This window comes from Poecilia latipinna, unplaced genomic scaffold (genome assembly GCF_001443285.1).
Source record: "Poecilia latipinna isolate Pla-1442-1.1 unplaced genomic scaffold, P_latipinna-1.0 Scaffold80, whole genome shotgun sequence".
NCBI classification, from domain to species: domain Eukaryota; kingdom Metazoa; phylum Chordata; class Actinopteri; order Cyprinodontiformes; family Poeciliidae; genus Poecilia; species Poecilia latipinna.
In genome coordinates this window covers 285,717-309,446 of record NW_015112696.1, presented here as the reverse complement: position 1 = coordinate 309,446, position 23,730 = coordinate 285,717, and the positions used below count along the sequence as shown (strand labels likewise).

At 37.2% G+C, this 23,730-nt stretch overlaps 1 protein-coding gene across 4 annotated transcripts in view; it reads right to left on the bottom strand.

The window, feature by feature from the left end:
* ccser1 (coiled-coil serine-rich protein 1) overlaps nucleotides 1-23,730 on the bottom strand; it is a 147,354-nt gene that overhangs the window by 49,428 nt on the left and 74,196 nt on the right. For all 4 annotated transcript variants that reach the window (XM_015019109.1, XM_015019088.1, XM_015019102.1 and 1 more), the window contains 2 exons: nucleotides 17,520-17,597; nucleotides 11,174-11,254 (listed from right to left, as the gene is read on the bottom strand). In XM_015019109.1, the coding sequence (XP_014874595.1) occupies nucleotides 11,174-11,254; nucleotides 17,520-17,597 (159 nt within the window). The remainder of the gene's footprint in view (nucleotides 1-11,173; nucleotides 11,255-17,519; nucleotides 17,598-23,730) is intronic.

Below are 23,730 nucleotides of genomic sequence, written 5' to 3'. Positions count from 1 at the left end.
AAGGATAATTTTATGTAAATTTGTATTTACATAAACATTGGTTATTATGCTACAGCAAAAGAAGTATATTTATAGAAGTTGAGTAGGTTTTCAGTATTTTGCTGATTGCATATTAATAGAGCATAATAATAGGTCCTTGAGCTATAATCTGAGGATCTGCTAAGGAGATGCAGGTGGGCCACATTAATGTGAGGATGCTTTGTAGTGCTAAAACCAATGTTATGTAATCCTGTGTGAACAATACGTTTGACTGCAAATCAGGCCTTAATTGCTCTAGTAACGTGTTAGTCTTGTTATAACTGATGTTAAATACTAGGTTTGTTCATTTTAGTTCCCTGCATTACTGCAGTAAGACAGTATTTTCAGCTATTATTTTTATAGCTAGACAATAACCATTACTGTTCCCTTTTACCTTGACATGGTGTTTATTTTATACTCACCTGCCTTAGTTTGCAATATTTAAAAACAAATACCAGGAGAAGTCCACAGGGTTAACAAAAGTCAGTGAGAAATAGTAAGACAAGATGAGCAACGAGCAGAAAGGCAAAGGTGGGGTGAAAGAGTAACAGTAATAAAACAGCTGAGAGGGAGGTACGGTGAGCAGAGAGGCACACAGGTGAAAGGCTGACTTTGACAATCACAATGTAGAGAGGAGTGATATGAAGGAATAGTTATAAAAAGTGCAAAAGAGATGACGGAAAAAAGTAAGAGTGAGCAAGACAGGAGGAAAACATGTTTGGGAAGAAGAAGATGGAGTCTTAAAGTAATAAAACAATAGCAGTGCTAAGAAAAGATTAAAATGAGATGGGAGAAAAGGGTGGTATGGGACACATCAAGAGAGAAGGAAAAGTAATATGTAGAAAGCAAAACAGATCATTGCCAGGGAATGAATATTGTATCATGAAAGCAAGAAAACCAAAAAGCAGAAGAAGTTAATACCAGTAAAGACAAAAATGCACGTATTCAATGAAGGGTAAAAGTGAAAAAACAAAAAGTTGTAAGTGATACGAGAAGAATAATGTAAAATGTTCCATCTAGGGCAGCAAACCGCCTCTCTCCAGTTCCTGCTTCTCTCAGCCTTCCTTTTAATTCTATCCAGGCAGCGCTATTACTCAGTAAGGACCAGGCTGTACAAAATGATCTAGTTTACAGGAATAGGAATGGAAGACCTACATAGTCATACTCATCACCGGACCTGTCCATCCCTCTCCTGAAAGTGGAACAGATGTGGAAAGCACTGGTGACGCAGAATCATATCTCATTGTACATATTGATTCCGGGTTGTGAGCCCCAGGGAGATGCATGAAGCGTTCATTAAGAAGCGGGTGGGGGTAGCTGAACATGATCTGTGTCAACACTTTACACAGGAGTAATGAGTAGACATAAGTAAATGCGTGCAAGACCAAAGGCTTCTTTTCCCCCCAGACATAATGGATCGATAATAATGGACAAAACATCCCCGGAACAAAGGCAAAGAAAAATAACCTATGGATGTACTTTTTTTTCCTGAGGGCGCAGTTACTGTAATTTTTACAAAGATGAAAGGAGACATGTGGTTGTGCTATATATAACCCCAACTGACTGCAGCCACGTATGTGTTTAAAGGAGTTTATGGTGATTAAAGGACTAATATTAACAATAAATAAAAAAACATTCTAAATAATTATTACCTGCGTTATCAAGAATATAATGCAACTACGTGCAGCAAGGTTTCTACTGTTTAAGGCTTAAAGTAGCACATTAGTACAGCAGTGAGTTCCCTATTCCCTTAATTCCTTTTCAGTAGAAATGAAACAGCTTCTCCCTCTATATTTAAACCAACCAAAATAATTGATCTGATGGCACCAGTGGAAAATATTAGAGAAGGTAAATAATAGCCAAGGTTTTGTTTGCTGGTATCAAGAAGTAGCCATCCTTTAAACAGCATGTAAGAATAGATGCTGTAGTGGCTGAAGCATAGAGTATCCTAGCAGTGCCCCTTCCCCACTTGTTCCCCTCTAGTTCCACACGACGTAAAGTTCTGCCCAATTACCTGGTTTACTTAAAAGCAGCAACAGATTTATGCAATATATTTGTCTAAGTCTAAATACTGAAATCAAAGCAACAGTAATTAAATTTTATTGATGTCCCTTTCTACAATGCTGAATTCATATTTTTTTTCTCAAGTAAAAAAAAAAAATAAATAGATAGTTGATGTGTTTCTTTTGGGGGAGTTAGATGGCACACATTTTTGTTCCTATGAGACTCAAGGTTGCCATGCAGAAAGAACTTCCTGCAGGCCGATGCTTAGTGATTAGAGAAAAAAATGCTGCATTTTTTTTTTTCTTTTGGAAACTTCACAATTGTATGATCTGTCTTACTGGATGATCCAGAAAATATCTCCATTGAAGGTTGTTTATAGTGTGGCAGCTTTTGTGGAAGATGGTAACGGAGACGATCTCTTAGTAATGCAGCCAAAAAGCAAACTTACTCCAGTATTCAACATCTGTTGAGTCAAACTGCTCTCTGGAGCAGTTCACTCAAGAGATGAATATCGTATGATAGAAAAAGCAGAAATGCTTACTGGAAAAGAGTAAAGTTTAAGAATCAGTGTTTAATGGTCTGTGAGTTTTTTTTTTTTTTTTTCCCGAACTGAAGTCGGATGCAAAACTCCCCCGCCTTTCTTTGTTTATTTGCCTCCACAGACATCTTGAAAGTTGTATTTATTTTTTTATTTATTTTTTTTCCCACACAAAAATAAGAAAGAACGAGAGGAAATTTGGCCCTTGGTTAGAAATTTCAATCGCAACCTCACGCTTCAGGGTCATAGGGATACATATCTAAATGTGAGCTGTGAATGCCAGAAACCATGGAAACTGATAAATCTGTTATTTTGAACAAGGAAAACTGGGTAAGCCTGCATAAATAAATCTGATCATGCTTCATTTACAGTGTATTTTAAGTTATTTCTCTAATAAACATCCTACATGTAAAGATGATGATTACTCAGAATGGACAAGTTGCCACATATGCTACAGTAATTACTAATGATAAATTATTACACAGACAAAAACCAAGGGCCCTCCATTTTTACCTATACATAGTATATGATACATGAAGCATAAAGGATGTTTTTTTTGCATAAATATCCCCTTTATATCTGCATCAACTTCTAAAAACAGTGAGAAACAAAGAGGGATAAATCTGCATGATAAACCCAAATGTTCCTCTATTCAGTTCTCTATACAGCCCACAAGGAGACAATAAGCGAGTATCCCTCTGCTCCCTTCATTCTTTTCATGGGGAGAAAAGGAATGACAAAAAAGGAGGATACAAAGCAAGGCAGAAGTGGAAGGCCACAAAGAAAAGTTGCTCAAATCTACTGAGTATAGAAACCAACAGAGGAAAATAGTGAGAGAAAAAGAGAGAAAGAGTGGAAAAATGGAACAAGACTGAGCTCACCACCAAGCGCTTTTGATTCTCCCCTAAAACGATGCTTTTAAGAATGCCCATGAAATTAGCTTGCTGAAAGAACGCAATCTCAATCGATTCAATCCCCCCTAAAAAGAAAAACTAAAAATTCAAACAACCACCATACCTCCAATTCAAAAGAGGGTCTAAGGGACATAAGAAAGCTTCTTTCTTTTCTCTCTAAATCCTCTCCTTTCATACTCTCTCAGTTTCCCTTTCACCTCACCACTGTAATGTCCAATCACAGAAAGACGGACCTTAAAGGTAAAAAAAAAGAAAAAAAGTATCTGTTAAAACTCTGACTAGTCAATTTGATGTGGAGTTGGTCTTTCTTGATTAGTTTTTTTTTTTTTTGTCTAGGTGCAATATTTTGACACATGGAAAGTTTAACCTCTTTCACAAAGCACTCCATGCCTGGACTCAAACAAATTCTGTCTCGTCACTTCTGAAGGGAAAAGAGAGCTGGTTACATACGAACCATCTCACAATAAGAGGTATAAATATGTGTTCATTTTTCTATAAAGTGACTGCTCTGTTAAATAATGCTTCGCTTTGTGACCGTCACAAAGATTACATTGCATTGTGTAACTGAACAGACGTCCGTTGGTGAGAATTTTTTAGGTTGCACAGCAGGTATTTTATCTATGCAGTTTTAAAACCCCTTTCTTCATAATAAAAACTAGATCAAATATTATTACCCCTGAATGTCCTAATAGTTGAGCCGGCAATTTAGCCATCTCTGCTCAACAGCTGGCCGACTGAAGTGACGTGAAACACCTGGGGCCCTGAAGGTCCCATAGTCGGAATAAATTTTTATCTCCCTCCTCTCCTCCAAAGGTACTCTGCTACACTTTTAGCTCAAGTTATTTTTGTTTAGCATATTACACTTCTGAACATTTTAGCCCTTTTACTCTTTACTTATTTATTCTAATCTACCAATTTTCTCTCCACATGGTTTAGGCACCAACCATATCAGAAACTCAAGAAAAAAACAAATTGTGTCCCAACTTTCCTACCTACTTTATGTGTAGTACTAGCTGCACTGAACAGAAGTGATCTGATTGAATACGTCTTTCGTCTGCATCCGTAATTGTATTTATATGTGAAATTATCAGCTGATCTGACCGTTCATCATGTTCGGAAAGCACTGAATTTCTATGAGACCAAATGAAATATCAGAATCACACTCTGAAGGTTCTCCATCACTGGGTGTCATCAGCAGAGAGCTGACCACAGCTGCTGCACAAAAGTGAGGAACAGACTGTAGATTGGAGATGCTCACCACTGGAGTAGAACTAAACCACATATTAACCAGTTAGAGCGTGACTTGCCAGTGGAAAAGCACCTACTGTAACACCACCACCACCAAAGGCTCACGTGGTGACGGCAGTGGTTAATGCATAACACTCTCCTTAAGATCTCCAACTTCATTTGCAGCCAAAATTTTTGTTCACCATAAGTTGATTTTCACAAGAGAACAACAGTGAGGCCAAATGCTCCCTTGTCCAACATTTATGCTCTCTGGTCCATGCAAGACGATGGCACTAGTGCCTGGGTTGGTCTCACTTCCCTTTAGTAAGCCACAAGGTGAATGGCATTTATCCATTTGTTTCCACAGGACACTGTTCTCATTGAATCACTTATCAGTGGGTGATGTAGCCAAAGGATGTACATTTCTGTCTTCCGTCACTCTTCCAGTCTCTCTGTATCTCTGTTGCAACCTGCTGGTGACACTCTAAGCTCAGTGGCCACTTCCGTCTTAGAACAACCCGTCTGAAGCCTTTCCATGGCAAGGTACTGTTGGTCAGCTATTAGATGTTGTCTTGCTCTCATGATGCCAAAATGTGAGGATAATTAGGAGAGCTGTTTAAATACCAATTTTGATTGAAGCAGGAAATGTACAGATTGATTTGTGGATCAATCACCACAATGAATTTTGCTGTTAGCTCCTTGTGAAAGAACAGGAAGTTGTGCAAAAAGTACTTAAAAATTGAACAGTGGAATATGTGCATTCAAAATTTGAGAAAAGGTCATATTAAGTTCACTTGTGAAGTCATAGTGCATTTTAGGTTCATCCTGAAATTTTTACCCGAAAACTGAATGCCCCTAGGTTTTCGTGAGTAGTGCATTAATGTTTAAAATGTTGAGAAATACATTGCCATTAGAATTTAGAGCATGGACAACCACACCATCCTTATTTTTGTTTTGCTACCGTACACTTTAGTTAGTTTGGAGAGTGTTGACATATTCTCTACTGCATTTCTTGCAATGGTTTTTAGTTTACTGTGTATACATAAAACAATAAAAAACTGAAATAATATCAGCAAAGAAATGCATATTAACTATGACTTCTATGGTGTATAGAAACTGTAAAAAATTATATATATATATATATATATATATATATATATATATATATAAAAACTGTGGGCATAGTGGTTGTCTTGTGACAGAAGGATGCAGGTTCGATTTCAGCCTCCTCCTGCCAACATGTCGATGTGCCCCTGGGCAAGACACTTAACCCCAACTTGCTTACCAATGTGCATAACGGTGTATGAGCGTCTGTGCGAATGGGTGAGTGTGACTCTAGTAAAGTGCTTTGAGTGGTCAACGTGATTGGAAAAGCGATATACAAGTTCAGTCCATTTTACTACTTTTTTTTTTTTATTTCTTTGGATGCAAAAAACAGTTTATCCAAAATTTATTTCAAAGGATAATCAATTTTTTCACAAGTTACAACATTCACTCCACCTATTTGTACTACATTTTGTGACCTTCCTTTCAATGATTAAAACGTATCCGGCCCGCGACCTGTTAATGTCTTGAAAATTGAAAATGTAACTAGCAAAAGTTGGTGCAAATGACCATCCTCAGGACACAATGTTCAAAGAAAACAAGGGAGAGAAGAAAACTTTTGCAGACTAGGTTGTTCACTTTCAGGGATTGTCAAACTGAAGCCAGAAGAAGAGAACAAGAACAATGTGAGAAAAAGTGAGAGGACGTTCTAGAAAAGAAGGAGAACAAGTAGGAGGGAGAAAGAGAGAGGGAACTGCTCGACCCTGAGAAGTGGTAGAAGCAGTAGAAATAGCTGCCCCACTTGTAGACACACTTTTCTGGTTGCTCACTGACTGTCCTTGATGCACTGGGGTAGCTAACCTATATAGCCCTGCTACATGCTGCAACGTCTCCCACAAAGTCTTGAACCTAGTCAAAAACACATTTGGCCTTTATCTCCTTCATACACACATGGGGAGGGGTGGGAGGCTAAAATCAGGCCACACATGCTGGAAGCTACTGCTGAGTTAAGTCACCTGTGCTGTTAGCATAGCTTGCTAGCGGGCAGGCAGCTGCTCCTCTAATTAAGAGCTCATCTTCCAGAGGGGCCTACATATGGAGGTCTCTTTAGCTCCATCATAGTCTTATGATAGGCAGCAAAGCCATTTACAACCAAGGACATAGCATTGTAAAGGTAGTTTTACAAAACCAGCAAGAAATAACTACTTTGTCCAATTTCCAAATTCAAAACTCATTTATGAGCATCTTTAATAGATACAGACAAGACCAGATGTTTTAATACGTTATATAAATACAGAATATTTTTAAATGGCTGAATAATGAGAGATAATGGTTTTCAGAAATTATTACTCTCAAGTTCAGAAGTTTATATAAACAGAAACTATGCTGAATTTAAATAATTTTCTCAGCGAATGGCGTCATGGCATGCAAGCTTCTCAGGTCAATTCATAAAATTTAAGTTTAGTGGAGGCACATCTGTGGATTTAACATGAACACAAGAACTTACAGATTTTTTTATTCACAAAATGTAAGAGAATTGCGGACATACACAAGTTTGATTCATATTTGGATATAATTTTCAGATGTTTAAGAGTGACCAGTTCTTTATTCTAATACATTGGGAATTTCCAGCTTTGTCAAGAAGGAGAAGGTTTCAGTGTACCATAAACGGACATGTTTTGGTGGAAAATATGCAAATCAACCACAGAACAAACTAAAGGACCTGACGAAGATGCTGGGTGAAGCTGGAAAGAGAGTGCCATTATCCAGAGCCTGTACCAGCAGGAGCTAAAAGGCTACTCAGAATGAAAGAAGCAAATACCCCAAAAACAACAGGAGGTGCCAGATGATGGGCTGATGGAACTGAAATTCAAGTGTTTAACCATAATGACCATTGTTACATTTGGAGAAAAAAGGGGCAAGCTGGCAAGCATGAGAACATTATCCCAACTTCGAAGAATGGTGGTGGGAGATTCACGCTGTGTGGGTGCTTTGCTATAGGAGGGACCGGCATGGTGGGCAAAGAACACTGCTGAAATGTTGAAGCAACATCTCAAGACATCTGCCAAGAAGTGTGAAGTCATGTAAACAAGTTCTGACAGGAGACAAATTCCAGAAAAAAAAAATATAAAAAGGAAAACACAAAAGAAACCTTAAACATTTCATCCAACATGGCATATGTAAACTTCTGAAGCAAAAACTGCATGCGACTTACTGACTGCATGAATGAAGTATACCTGGTATGCTAAAATTACAGTTTTCTACCTGCAGAGCAGATGAGACACTTAGCCACACTTCTTACATTCAAATCATTACTCACCAATTAATCAAGCCACTTCACCACAGAGAGGGGATACAGCTGATTGGATCTTTTGAGCTTAATTTCTTTTAAATGCATTGAATTGGTGGTGGAATAGAAATAGAGCATATTTTTCACTTTGTGACGCTCCTCGTGAGGCAAATCAAGTTAATTGTCAGAAATTAGCTTTAATTACATTTTTTTTAATTAATTAGAATGTAAAAAAGAGAGAAAGAAAATATCAGATTTTAAAGCATTAAACAACTTCACAAACTATAAAGAGCTCCGAAGGAAAACTAAATATATGGACAGGCAGTATGTGATGAGGTAGGTAAACCTGATTTATAGTGTGCTAATAGTTCATAATATTGATGAGGCCAGAAAACATAACAATGAACAAATTGTACTGTCTGGGTAATAAATGTAAATATTTTACACTTAAGTTGCTTTGACAAAACAGCCTTTTATCGACTTTGCTGTTCACACCAGGACTAATGGCTGCTTCAGAACAACAAATACAAACAGAACGATACACAAACAAATGTTCAATGTTGGAGCTCACACAAGACTCCCACACTTATGCTTTCTTCAGCCTTAAGTACCAACGAGCACACAATAGCCTGTGGTCCTATTCAGGCTACCTAAGAAATGCATTAGTCAGTCCTGGCACTTGGAGTACAATGCAGTCATACAATTCATACACTGTGGTGTATCCTAATGCAAAAAAAAAAAAAAAAAAAAAAAAAAAAAAACAAAAATAAAATGCAAAAAGGAAAAGATGTACAAAAACAAACAACTGGTATGATGACTGATGACAAGTGTGGCAAAATTACAGGATTCAGAGCTGTACCTGAATTCGGATGTAACAATAAAGTGGCATTCTCCAGAGCCACGGTAAGAAGTTGTCTTGTTTGCACCTGCTTTGACGACTTATAGTGAATCACAGAGAGGGGGAGTGTCACTAGCAATCATGTGCTGCACTGCAATTATGGAGTCAAGATTCACTCTGTGCCTCATTGTGCACAGCTCACCTGTAGACTTAGTCAATGTTTTGTTGCTACTAGAACTGAGGGATTTCACTTTTCACCAAAACAGAAATGCAAGGTTTCTCAAATATTTTTTTTTTATGTTAAAACTATCCATTTAATCTACCGTAGGTATTTTTTTCCTTCCAACTAATATCACATACATTTATTTACTACACATTCAACATGCAGCAGAAAACATTTCCCTTCCCATCTCTGGATGCTGAGTACGTTTTATCTGTAGGCTATAATGTTATAACATCCCCACAAGCCAACTCCTTTGTGAAATATTTCTATCAGATCTTGTCCTGTCACCACCAGCATGTAAAATAAACACATAAACAGAACATATTAAACTGATCTTTCAGACTTCAACATTCAAAACAGGCCTCATTATTATTGTATGAATCCCACGCCTGGATTTGAGCCTCGGCGTCAAAAGAAGATGCAATGGCATCTTCTTTTGGGTTTAAATGTTTCAGCTGATCCGTCTGACTGTCATAATATCATAAAATGTATGTATTTTTTTTATATATACATTGCCTTGGAACATTAAAAACTGTTTTGTAATGTTTGTTTTCTTTTTAAGATTCTAGTAAGAGTTTATGTACAAATTAAAATCTGAAAAGTCTGGTGTATATCTCTTTTTAGCTCCTCTGAATTAAGATTTTCTACTATTGGTAAAGCTGCAAGTTTTTGGGGATTTGCCTGCCAGTTAGGTTGAAAGACTGACAGGACACCCTCATTGCTTCCCCTGTAGTCCAATCGTACCATCTGCTGCGACCCCATTGGGATGTGCACAGGGTAAAATATTTGCGTGGTCAACAGACCCCGTCTCTTAAGATCATGGTAAAGTTAAACAGCTTTGTAACTTTATACGTCAACCATCTGCTGTGTTCTTTGGTCTCATGATGCTATTTGTTAACAAATCTCTAACAAACCTCTGAGACCCTCAAAGAACAGCTGGATTTATACTGAGGATAAATTACACACAGGTGGACTCCAATTACTAATTAGGCAACTTCTGAAAGTATTTAGTTGCACAAGAGTTTATTTATGGTGCAGGGGACTGAATAACAATTTATGGCACACTTTTCAGTTAAGATATTTGTGAAAACCCTTCAAATTGTTCCAGCAAAATGCATTAAGTTTTATGATTTTAACAAACTGTGCACACATGATTTTTAAATATTCTTCACATAAACTATACTAGAGGACCCTACGTGCACAAGTGCAGAACTTGTACACCGTTGGTCTTCACACAATTAATAAAATAAAGAAACACACAAGGTAATAATGTAATAATAAAAAATGCACTCTCAAAAAGCGTTTTCTTTTCCTTCCTCTATTTTGGTTATGTTAATCTATTTCTGTCTCATCCAAATAATGCTTTTCATTTTGCTCTCAACGCTGCATGATTTTACTCAAACACCGCCTTTGTGTGCTTTTGCATCTGTGTGGATAAGTCAGCGTGTTGTGTGGGTATTGTGCACCCACTCGCTCACACAATGGCAAAGCTTTTTCCGTTTCACAATGTTTCTTGCCAACTTTATACACACCAGGATTAAAGGTATAAAAGAACCTTTGGAGCAGGGAAGATGAAGAAAAGGTGTTTTAAAAGGAAGAAAAGGGAGAAGAGGAGACAGACCCCAAAAACTCTGCTCCGGTTTCCGTTACAGGCAGCCATTTTTAGACAGTCATCCATTAAGTCTCCTGCGTTCTCATACTGTCAGCCTTTAGAGAAGCCAAACAGGCCATGTCAGCTGAGGGCATTGAGCAGGCAGGCAGGAAGCAGCACTCTTTCTGAGCACTGCGGGACTTTGAAGGCAGAATGGGAGGAGCAGGTAGCGGACTATAATACAGAGCAAAACATGTTGGGAGAGAGAAAATGGAGTTGGAGCAAAACTTGGACCGCAACAGAAAAAAAAAAAAAAATTAAGAGAAGTCGATATGAGCTGGGCCCATAGCATAACAAAAAGGAAATGTGTATTAAAACGGTGCTTTGTTTAGTGGCTAGGGAAGTGTCAGAAAATGAAGTGTGTAATGCCGTGTTTGTGTTTCAGTCTGACAGGGCCACTCAGTGTGCTGTCTGTGAGCATCTTACCTCTGCCCCTGTGTGTTCTGTCTGCGTTGTGCGATCAGTCATTTGGCAGTCTTTCATCTTCAGGGCTGCTCTGGCGCTCTCCTGCATACAAAGCAAACACACATGCATCAGTCATGTCCACAACCCACCCACAAACATCAAATACAAACAAATGAGAGGTGCTGCTCCCCCTGCAGACCTGTTGACTGCCTCCAGTCACAGCGCTCTGAAGAAAGTACCGCCCCCTTCACAGATTTCTACTGTTTTTTGCATTTTGTCAGAGTCATAATATTTCAAGCAATTACCATAATACTAAACATAACTTGAGTAAATACAGAAAGTAATTTTCAATGATGACTGTAGTTGTTGAAGGAAAAACCTAATCATTCTGGTCCTATGTGAACAAATTATTTCCTCTAACTGGTTTTACCAACATTGAAGGCATCGACTGCCAGCAAAGGGTTTGCAATAAACGGCAATCAGTCTTCTACATCACTGTGGAGGTCTTTGGCCCACTATTCTTGGAGTAATTGATTTAATTCAGGCACATTAGAGGGTTTTCAAGCATGAATGGACTATTTAATGTCATGCAACAGCATTTCAGGATTTTTTTTTTTTTTGAGCCTCTATAAGTATGACCTGCTGGTATACTGTGGATCATTGTGCCGCTGCATAGCCCAAGTGCGCTTGCGCTTAGGGTCACAAATTAAGGGCCAAACACTCTCCTTCAGAATTTTCTGATAAAGAGCAGAGTTCATGTTTTATATATCCAAATCCTGAAGACGTAAAGTACTCTCAGAGACCCAGACCATAGCACTGCCACCAAAAACTTTCTGCAGGTGTGATCATGTTTTTGTGAAATGCTGCATTACTTTTATACCAGCATTTGTGGAGAAAAAAAAATTCTCCTCCATTTCTTTCTCCTCAATCTACAGCAAAACTGTTTTTGTAAAATGTGATCATTCTGTTGTGTTCTTTTTAGTTGGCAGTGTTTTTCCTGTTGGAGCTCTTTCATATCGTTCAATCATGAATACATATGTTAACGGAGGCAGGTTAGGCCGACAGAGCTTTAAGATGTTGCTCTGGGTTCCTTTGTCACCTCCTCGTGGAGCTATCAATGAACTTTATTATTATTTTTGGTAGAATTCTACTCCTTAGAATCTGTTCTTGAAATTCTTTAGTTTGGAAAATTGAGATCAAAGGACTAGCGAGATCTTGTGATTCTGTTTAGATGTAGTTTTATTAAAGATTAATTTGATTACTGCAACTGTGTCTTCACAAATCAGGTGATCCAGAATGTTGCTGATCAAGATCTGACTAAAACTAAGAAAACAGAGCACATCGCCACCTATCTAAAGTCCTTGCACTGGGTTCCTGTGGCTCAGAGAACAAAGAAAATACTTTTGCTGGTTTTGCATACAAAACATCACAGATCTGTTGTTGTATCAACCTTAAAACATGTCGAATCAGAGTTCAGTTTTTATGTTCCTCTCTTACAGAACAAACTTCCAGAAAACTGCAAAAATGTTGAAATACTGAATTCTTTTAAATCAAGGTTAAACATCCATCTGTTTTGTATTTGTAATTGGAATGGCATAAATTCTAGTCTGCATTCCAACTTTTCATTTCTTTCCTTTACTATGCCACTGCAATGCAATGTTTTATGTTGTCATCGTGTAAAGCACTTTGAATTCCCTTTTTGCTGAAATGCGTTAGACAATAAATTTGCTTTGCCTTGATGACATGGAACATTTAAGTGCGAAAAAAAAAAAAGAAGAAATCTTCAAGCGGGCAAATACTTTTTAATAGCAATGCATCACAGCATGTATCTATGCTTTGCAAATTGTCATAAGGAACATGAAAAGCAACTCAAAACAACATCAAGTATTTTGTCTGGAAATCACAAATGTCATAAAAAAAAAGGGGCCAAATTGCAGGGGCATAAGGCGGCACTGCTTAAGTGGGGAGGAATTAATAGAAATGGAAAGGTAAAGCTGGTCAACATGAAAAAAGGTCCTTCAAGGAGATAATTAATGGGTTTTATCTGGCAGATTTATAGATGGTTGTAGTCAGAAGCACTGGCACTTTTCGACAAAATACAGCAATTTTATCTGGACCCAAGAACCAGCCAACTCCTCTCTTACCTCTACGTGATTATTTTTAAAACGAAGGTTGCAAGCCCTAAGAGGAACCCTGCACCATTTCCACTGGGAGCACTTTACGACGTTGTCACTAATCATTCTGACATTTTCTCCCTGAGCCGCTCATGGGTTGGAGAACAGAACGGGTTGAAAGTTGCAGTGAATATGACATATGGAGAAATTGATTAACCTCGATAAAAATTAATCAACCAAATTAAAACAAGGTTTATCGTAAGGGAAATAAAAGAAAAGCATTTATATTCCAGCTCTGGACCTGCATTTATAGTCCTCTTCAAATTCAGCACAAATCCAGTTAAAAACAGCAGGTTCCATTAATCGTGTCTGACTACATGAAAAGCAAAATCGGCTTTCTAAAGCTTAATGGTGCATTCAAAGTACCAACAGAAAACTTATGAAAAGTGAATCAGTTTTTCTGAGATAATAAAATAGGGTTTCACTGGCAGATTTACGGAATAAGAGAACTGTCTGTGGCCTGCCCTTTACATCTGATGCTACACTTTAACTTTGCTTTGAAATAAATTTTTATCTAAAGCAGTGTAAGGCAGAAACACTACACTATCCAGCCAGAGTCCAAGCATATAATGCAAACACAACAGTGAATCTGTTCAGTGAATCTGTTCAGTGAATCTGAATCTGAAAAAGACCTGGTTACAGTAGAGAAACAAACCAGGAAGTGTTAATGCACATACAAATACAGAATATGCAAAGATTTTTATCATTCCTTCATATTTTAAGGACCCAGAATTTCTAGGAAAACTGCAAGATTATGCTTGCATTTATTAAGAGTTTCAAACAGATATGAGCTTGAATTACTATATTCTGACAGCTATAGACACAAATGCACAGATTCTCAAGGGATTTTAGCATACATAAATGACCACATGTCCTACACTTTTGCAAGCAAATGGGGGGAAAAAAACACAAATATAAAAACAAGGAGAACAAAAGAGGAGAAAACTTTTGAGGAATTTTTGCAATCATATAGTAAAAGAAAGGCTTCCCCAGATGGCCCCACAAAGCCAATATAGAAAACAGCAACAACATTTTCCTTTCACTCACACTCATGGCGTCAGAAAAACTCTCTGTTGGAAGGCTGAGTATTTCATTGTACCGCACATTAGTTGTAGGGGACTCAGGCTAAAGCCATTTGGGGAATATACATGTAGTTGTAAGCTAAAAACATTTTTTTTCCAGATGGTTTAACTCTAATTTGTTCAGGATTAATTTGCCGTTACAGATGGGGAGGGGCATGGGAGGCAGGGGGGCCATGTGTTAGGATAAATGAGCAGACATAATCTGATGGAAAATTGAATTCATGTTCATTAAAAGGTGGTTTTAAAATAGCGACACAAGTCTAAAGACAATGTTTTTTGTAAATCTGAACACAACGAATACATCAAGCATTGAATACCAAACCGGCTCCTAAATTTTTAGGGTCAGCAGGATATACAATGTTATTATAAAGTATTTTGTAGCTCTGGTGGCCTTTTTTTGACATAAATCTTACATGGAATGGGGAGGAGTAGGGGGAAGACATGAAGTAATGGCCTGCAGGTCAGGAACCCAGGACATCTGAGTCAAGAACTATACCCTTTTCTAAGGGGCGCCTGTTCTATCGCTACAGCACACGACACCACTAATTATATTGCTCTAGAGAGAAATTATATGAGTAATATAAATGTCATAATGATAGCCAATTTGCTTGACTTTAGTATTAGGTCCACATCAGTTGCACCAAACAAAATTAAAATGGAAAACAGATTAAAACAGAGGCTGCTGACGGGGAAATAAACCGGGGTAATAGAGGAAGATGAAAGAGGAAAAAAAAAAAAAAAGGATGCGGGGGCCAAAAAGTGATCAAACAAACAGATGTTGTATGAGACTCAAGTCAGTGGGTTGTACTGGCATCGCTCACTGCTTTAACACTGACACATTATTCTGCAAAGGCTTGGCATAATGTCTGCATTCCATTACTTTGATGGAACAGGTGACAAATTACAGACATGCGGATGACAAATGACAGATTTTACTGTATTGAGCATTTCAGTGGCTGTTCCAGAAATCAAGGTACCAAAAGCACTAGAAAAATACAGTAATACAATATATTTTTCACTAAATGTGTTGTGTTATATGAGTATTGAAAGATGGAACAAGATGGAATTAAGGGATTGCTTTCCGTCCTTGGCTCTTTATCTTCTTTTGGGAGAAATTTCAGTCCGAGTACAATAATTCTGCTGTTCAGCTGTGCACGCATGAGAGAACAGCTTATATATACAGAGAAGGTTTTTTTTTTTTTTTTTTTTTAACCTGTTTTTTTTTTTTTGAAAATTCTACAGCACCATTGTTGCATTTCTTTTTCCTCATCTTTAATGGTGGATTTTTTCCCCCCAGCCACTGTCCTCTATGGCAAGGATAAACATGTTGCTGAGAAAGATAAACGTCTTAGTTTGCTGAACTTTTCTATTCAGTTTTACAGTCAAAACCTATTTTTACACACTTCTAAATTCGAAATGGTTAGCATCTGCTACAAAGAAAAACACGATTGCACAGAAAAATGTCAGGGCACAAAATCACTTCAAATTTCCCAGAACTGTGCAACAAGTCTGGTTATCATCTTCCAGCCATCAGTGCAGCTGCTTTAACTTCACCAAACCCTGTCAGGTAAAAATGTTTGGCATGCATTACAAAACAGAAGTTTGGTAAGTTAATTTATTAACTACTTAATTAATAATTACTTCCTAAACTTACATTTTCTAATATAAGGATCAGTGTTGACATCATAAGAACTGAATGGTGAGGTGAACAACTCTAATCTACAGTAGATTTCCTCAAAGTTGTTTTGTTTGAAGAAAGGTCATTGCTCAACTTAAAAATGTTAAGCCTTGTACAGTTTTTACATTTGAGGCTTTGGGCAATGTTCGACTCAGGAACCTCGAACCAATTGTCAAAGTCATTTTTAATAAGGTTGATCAAAGCATTTTACAAGATAAAACTGCCATTAAGATAAAATGGTAAAAAAAAAAAAAAAAACACACGGTAAAGTTGTGCTGTGGTACGTTCTCTTGTGGTAGATTAGGCATCTGGTAGATTTGCTGGAGTAACATGAGGACTCCACCTCACAACTGACAGGCTGATCATTTCTATCTACCAGACGTCACAGTCAATTTTCAGGGGATCCAGTGGAATCCATGCCTCGACTGGTCAGGGCTCCTTTGGCAGCAAAAGCAGGACTGCCAGACTCTTTGTCCATATTTTTGTACCAGGTAAGTCTTCTTTTCAGCACCTTAAAGACTTAAAATGTTTTGCTTTACATCTTTAACAGTATTTCTGCAAGTTTCAGTAAACTAAAGATTTCTGAATACCTTATTTAAGAACATTTTGACTTAAATTCAACATTCAACAAGTAAGCTAACTTATTTAATTTGTTGACAACTTATATTTAATTTACTTAATGACATTTGCAAGTTGGATTAAACATTGTCTACTTATGTTTATTGACTCTGGCATATAAGACCCTTTCTTCTATACCAAGGTTTGCTAATTTCAATGCCAGTAAGCTCCATTACAGTGATTGATGACTGGTTTTAGCCAACGACTGAAATGTCTGAATTCAAACCAAACTTTATAAATCTTACACTCTCATGACAAATGAGCTGGGAGTGGAACATAAACAAAAAACTTTTGATTTTAATTTGTCTAAACAAACAATAAGAAGAAAGTTTTATAAGCAGAGGGTTTTTTTTAATAAGTAACTGGAAAGTCTAAATATCTGACAATAGATTCCTCCTAAAGGGAATGTTTGAAACAGAATGGAAGAAGCAATGAGTAACATTAATCTGAACCAGATATTTAGACATACTAGACACATAGCTTTAAGAATAGTTATTACTTTTTTTCAAATTCAGACGTTTACATGCGCTGTAATTCCCTCACCTTTGAGCAATATGACAACACCTAACTGATGTAATTTTGAAATTTCATCAGTCAAATGTAAGCAGTTAGAACAAGCAAATTTGATTTAAAAAATATTGAATTTGTTTCTTAAACTTGAGTGTGAACTCAAAGCTACGCAAATTTAAGACTTTCAAAGCCCCCAAAATAGGGATGATTCTGACTTTTAAGACCCCACGGATTCCTGTATTACCAGGACAAATGCCTGGTTTTACAGTCAGGCTAATTATGTTTATCCTGTAAGTCAATCTTACCAGTTCACTCTGGAGTCTGAGAATCAGCTCATCTTTTTCTCTCAGCTGCAGCAGCAGGGTTTCCTCTCTGTTGAGATCCTGAGCACAAGAAAAGACACTGTTTTAGACATAAACCCAAAGGTAGCCGAGACTTATTCCTGGGTGCCATACTCAAACATAACAATGGCAGAAGGAGCTGGTTTTATGTTTGTCATGTGTTTTATCTGTATTTTTGAGTTTGTTTGAAGGTAGTATTGCTTGCTTCTGTGCATGTAATAAAGTTGTCATTTTGTGCCTGTTTTGGAATAGCGATCTCCTCTTGTTGCAGCTCAGTGATCAGATCTATGTGTATAAGGGGCACCATCACAAGCACACAGCGATTTAATATGACCTTCAGTTGTCATGGGACATTACTATAAGGAAATAGACACAACAAAGACAGGGGACATACAATTTAGAATAATAACATATAATAACACACACACACACATATATATATATATATATATATATTATATTTTTAAGGTTTTTCTGTGTTCAGTTTCTGTCCTGAGTCTCTGTTGTTTCTGCTGTGCGCTATCGTCTCTGCCGTGCCGCCTGATCTGGACTGTTTTGAGCCACATTCATTATTAAATTCATCATCTTCATCACAACCTGGGTCATCAGCGTTCTCTCTCACCACCACAAACCACACCTCATGGCATATATATATATATATATATATATATATATATATATATATATATATATATACACTGCTCAAAAAAATAAAGGGAACATTTCACTTTAATTTTGTGTGTGGCTCCAAATCCAGGCCTCCATTGGTTAACCTGTCATTCACGAGAGGACCCAAATTTGGGTCCTCTCGTGAATGACAACCTGTGAACAACAGGTTAATAAATTTGATTTCCATTGATGATTTTTGTGTGATTTTGTTGTCAGCACATTCAACTTTGTACAGAACAAAGTATCCAATGAGAATATTTCATTCATTCAGATCTAGGATGTTATTTGAGTGTTCCCTTTATTTTTTTGAGCAGTGTGTGTATATATATATATAATTGTTTATGCTCCCCCATATTGTGTAATATAGTATGCATATTCTGAAAATGACCACTATTTTTGTCCAATGTTTTGCAACCATCACCGATTCATGTTTTGATGACGGCAAACGGGAGAACAAGGCTCCCATGAAGGTCAAAAGTAAGAAGTTAGACCAAGCAATTTTTGTTAAAAATACTCAATTTGTTTCTTAAAATTGAAAGGCATTTAAACTGTCGGCAAAGAATAACAAAGTGAACAAGAAAGAGACAAGCGAGAAGTAATGAGTGAAAAGATGGACAGAACAAATTGACAGGCAGTCATTACCTCGTCAAGGGCATCGTTAGAAAAGAAGGGAAGAGGGGCAAGATAACAGGAGGAAAATGAAGAGGGAAACTTAGGAAAAAAGTAGAGGTGGGGGTAGTGATGGAGCGAAGGAGAGGACAGAGAGGGCCTGCGGCTGGGTATGATGATCTGAAACTATGGGGAGCTGTCTTGCTAAAGGACACACGGAGAGTCAGAGAGACCGCAGGGAAGCATATATCTACTTCCCCATCCGTTTAAATGACCTTGCTAATGCAAAACCAGATACCTACCCTGGAACATTTCCTTGAAGTACATCAAAATTCAATGAAGAAAAAAAAAATGCAACCTGTGCATGATTACAGAGGCCCTCAGAAATCATGTGGTTAAAAAAAAAATCCCAATGAAAATGACTGACAACACTTTTGGTACCCTAGAACTCATTTTTCTTTTGCCCAAGCAAAATTATGTGGTGGGTGTTAGAATTATTATGTTATCATTCTTACATTTGTAATTTTATGTTACTAGTTGTGTTTCTTTTTAGAGGTTTAGTGTTCAAATTTGTTAAAACTGTGGAGACACAATTAAACCTTTCCTTAACCTCAAGCATGTTTTTAGAGAGGGTGACTTAGATCTTCCTGGGATACTCCTGAGCTGCAAACCTGTCTGTGTGTTAATTCAGTTTCTGTGCCCCCCTTCTTTGTTTCTGATTTCGCATCCTACTGTGAAGATGTGGGGTTTCACCCCCTGCATTCCTTTTCACACCTTCTTGCTAATAAAAGAGACAAACAAACTGAAGGTTTTCAGAACACATGGAGAGCGGCTTGGAGAAGCTGTTCGCTGTGTCTTCTCCTTCTGCAGAAGTTTGGTTGAAAACTCATATATGTTGTCTGTGGTTCTTCTTTTATGTAAGTTTGAGAAAGTCCCTTTCAGTGGGGTACTCATTTAGAAAAATTAAGTAATTCCTAATTGTTCTACTTTAATATTTTTCTTTTCCACTCAAAACTTAGTCTCCTTTGTGTTTTTCTTTGTTGTTTACTAACTGCAATGAAAAGTACCAGCAACAGTGTTTTTTTAAGGTTCAATAAAATTGATTAAGTGTGCTGCACTTTAGGCCATAGGGGAGGACTGATGCTCCAGGGTATGGCTTGCCTAAAGCCTGCTTCTCTCTGGTGTTTCTTTGAGCCTGTGTTCTATTGCCCAGGGCTTTTCTATTGTTTAATTGATACAGTTGTGTTTCACTTTCTTTGTACTGTTGTTTACAGATCAGCACTAATCCGTAATCATCATATCAAACACAAAAAAATCAGGAATCGTGACATCAAGTACAGAAAAACTCATCAAAAAACTATGAAATAGCTGGCTAGACCCCAGAAAAAGCCAAAATGGGTGCTGGACTGGAAAAAGCTAATTGATGCATTTCTCAGAATAGCATAATGACCAAAGAGAGGGCTGCAGGCACAACTTTCTTAATGAATGCTGCAATTCTGATCATTTATAGAATGAATCTAGTCAGAAAATCAGAAGTCCAAACATCTGAAAGTGGTCAGACAATTTGGTGTTGTTCCATCAACCATCTTAGTGAAATTTACATTTTCTTTTTGGTACTACACAGACCTTTGGGGACTGATTGCCCCAGACTGCTAATGACTTACTTTTTTTATTTATTTTTTTTTTTTTTACAGAGGAGTAGGAAACACTGGAGAAGGTTTGACTCTCAAGAAGTTTTCAGAAGTTGTTCTCCTGCCTTATAACTTTGCCAATAAGTACTTTCAACACAAACCTGATGGCAACAAATGTGGTAGAAACTGTGAATTAATTTAGATGGCAACACACACAAAATCTGCAATAAGTAAGGAGAAAAGTTAGGATGATTTTGTTTCCTGACTTCCCCCATTTTACATGCCCAACTAATGATGAGGTCTGTGTTTACCTCAAAAGCTAACAAACTAAAAGCTCTGCTAAGTGCCTCTGCAGTGATAAAACCAATAGCATATGTTTTCCAAGAGCAAATAGGAAAACAATTAACAAAAACAAAACCCACTGGTGTTGAATCAGAATGGCCTCCCGCTTCCCTGCCTTTACACAGAAGATAACGTTATTTATAGATAATAGAAATATTTTTTTTCTCCACTGCTTGCTTAGACAGAGGCAGCACCAAAATGACTAGCATGAGGTTTAGATTGGACAGGAAAAGCAGCTGCATGCTGCGACAATTACCACATTAGTCAGCCTCTAAAATTAATCTCACCCAAATAGGAATGGAGGCTAAACTAAATGAGCTGTCTGGTTAAATCCACACATCGAGCGTCCGTCTGCACCTTGTGTGAGTGCAACAAACTTTTTGTGGAACTGTCAGAAAAATTATCCATAGCCTAACCTTGTAGTCATTTGGCTCGAGTGCTGATACTGTACCAAGCAGCAGGCTTCAAAAATCATTTCATGCAGGAATCCGATCAACAAACTCAACAGTAAAAATGACAAAGTTTACTCCAGTGTCGAAAGAAGCGCCACGCGGAGAATTAAATCTCCCATCAGGTGGCATTCTAACCAATTTTTCAAGGCTGAATTGAATATAGAAGGCTGTGGAAGAAAAGTGGGGCATGTGAATTTGTTTCTAATGTGATTGGAATGGCCTCTGAAGGGATAAATCAGATCAGAATCACTGGAGTGCGTCCACTTCGGTGAAAAGATGTGCTTTCGTATAGAAGTTGAGACCTCTTAATAATTGCAATCAGTACCCAGTTGAAAGGCTACAGAGATGAATTGCATCGCACCGTTTTAGCAGAAATCTGTCATTTTCCTAACTTTTATGAGAACCACACCGTCAGAAATGCAACGGTTCTTTCTTATTACTCTACCAACACATTGCAAATCACATTGGGAAGAAAGATGGGCAACAAATCGTTCTCAATCACGCCTCTTCTGTCAATATCTTTATGACAGACATTCAGCATCTATCACTGCAACTCTTATGACAAGTTCTTGTGAAACAGCGAAGCTAGAGTGTACATTTCACCACATTTACAGTTGCCTTTGCACCATACTCGGCCATTATTGTCTTTCATCATTGCTTTCTTTGAAACATTAGGCCAATTTGTTCAGGTGTCTGAAAAGCAATAATTGTTTAGAAAATATTTTAGAAAATAGACCCAAATCAAAAAGCAATAAAGTCGAGTCTAAGACAACGAACCTCGTGTCATGTTTTACAGCGATGCTATTATTATTACTAGTAGTAGTATTAACAGTATTTGTGCCAAGATTTCTTGGTCATATTAGAGAAAAACTACAAGAAAGACAGAAAACTAAATCAACTATAGCTGAACTGCAATCAGAAGACTATTGTGCATATTATCTCAAAATTAATAAAATGACAATCAGTTTTGCAATAAAAATGGAACTAATTCTGAATCTCATCTCATTTATCTCTTAGAACTGCATAGACAATTTCTCTTGAGAGCATTTAATCATAATTTTATTTATTGGCTAATTTAAACCAAATCCAGTTTATATTGCATCTCATTAACTGTAGTTATCTATTGCATGAGTGGTGAGCTAAAATATTCTAAAATGAAAACTTGCAGATACAGATGCCAGAATATTAAGTAAGGCTCAAAGATTTGATCTCATTATCTACGTCCTTGCCCTGTTGCTCTGACTCCAAGAACATACTGCCCTTTGGACTTTAAGATTCAATTTTTTATTAATGAAGTCACACACTAATAACGAATACAAAGACCTTCTGAATAGCTAAATACGGATATCTACTCAAAAATGTAATTAAAATCTTAAAGTATTTTCTTCTTATGTTTTTTTTTTTTTTTTTTTCATTTTAGCAACTTTCTGTGTCAAAGCCAAGAGCACAATTTTGAGAAAAACACACATTCACAGCTTTTACCTTGAGTTTATTTTCATCAAATCTGGCAATATAGATATCCAAAAAAGACAGTTTTTTTTAACACATTAACATTTTATTAGATAAAACTGTTAAGTTGTTTGTTGCCATTAACAGCATATCACAAATAACATAGTTACAACTTGACATAATGCAACGTTATGCATCCGTCAGGCTGTGTATCAACAGTAAGGTAATGTTGTAGGGTAACTTTTCTCTGGGCCCCTTAGCAACAAGCGAGTAATTTATAAAAACTCCTACCCTTATGTTATTGCTGACCATGTTCACCCTTTTATGACCATAGTGTCTCCATCTTATCAGGGCTACCCTCAGCAGGATAATGCACTGTCACAAAGTTCAAATCCCAGACAGTTTTTTTTTTTTTTTTTAACATGAAAGTGAGGTCACAAAGATAAGTTATCTTCCAGATCTCTCGATCAGACGTTGTGCTAGACTTTCTTCAATGTCTGTGATTGTGTTTGTAAATAAAATCATATATAATTGCATTTAATTTGTATGCGGTTGAATTAATATTCAGGAAGATGAATAGAGAATCCACATCATCCCATCACACATCAAGAAGATGAATACTTGTAGCTTTCTACTCCACAGTGACAAAAAAAAAGACACCGACTGTGGCTCCAGTGACTACATACAAACAATGAAATTAAAAGGTGGCACATAAATTATATGCATCTGCTTGTGTTTAACCAAATGTATCTTTCATGTTGATCTGGAGGCTGAATCCACACTCTGCTGTCCCACTAGAGACTGGAATTACAAGCGCAATCATCAGTAAAAGTTTTGAAATCAGGGAACGTTTATCCAAGTGATCAGAAGTCTGAAAGAATGCCTGAATGCACCAAAATGCAAATCTTCAGGATGATAAAATGAACATGATTTTTTTTTTTTTTTTTTTTTTTTTTTTTTTTTTTTTTAATTAAAGGGAGGGCTGGGGAAAATTTTCTTACTCGGGGGGGGGGGCCAGGGGGG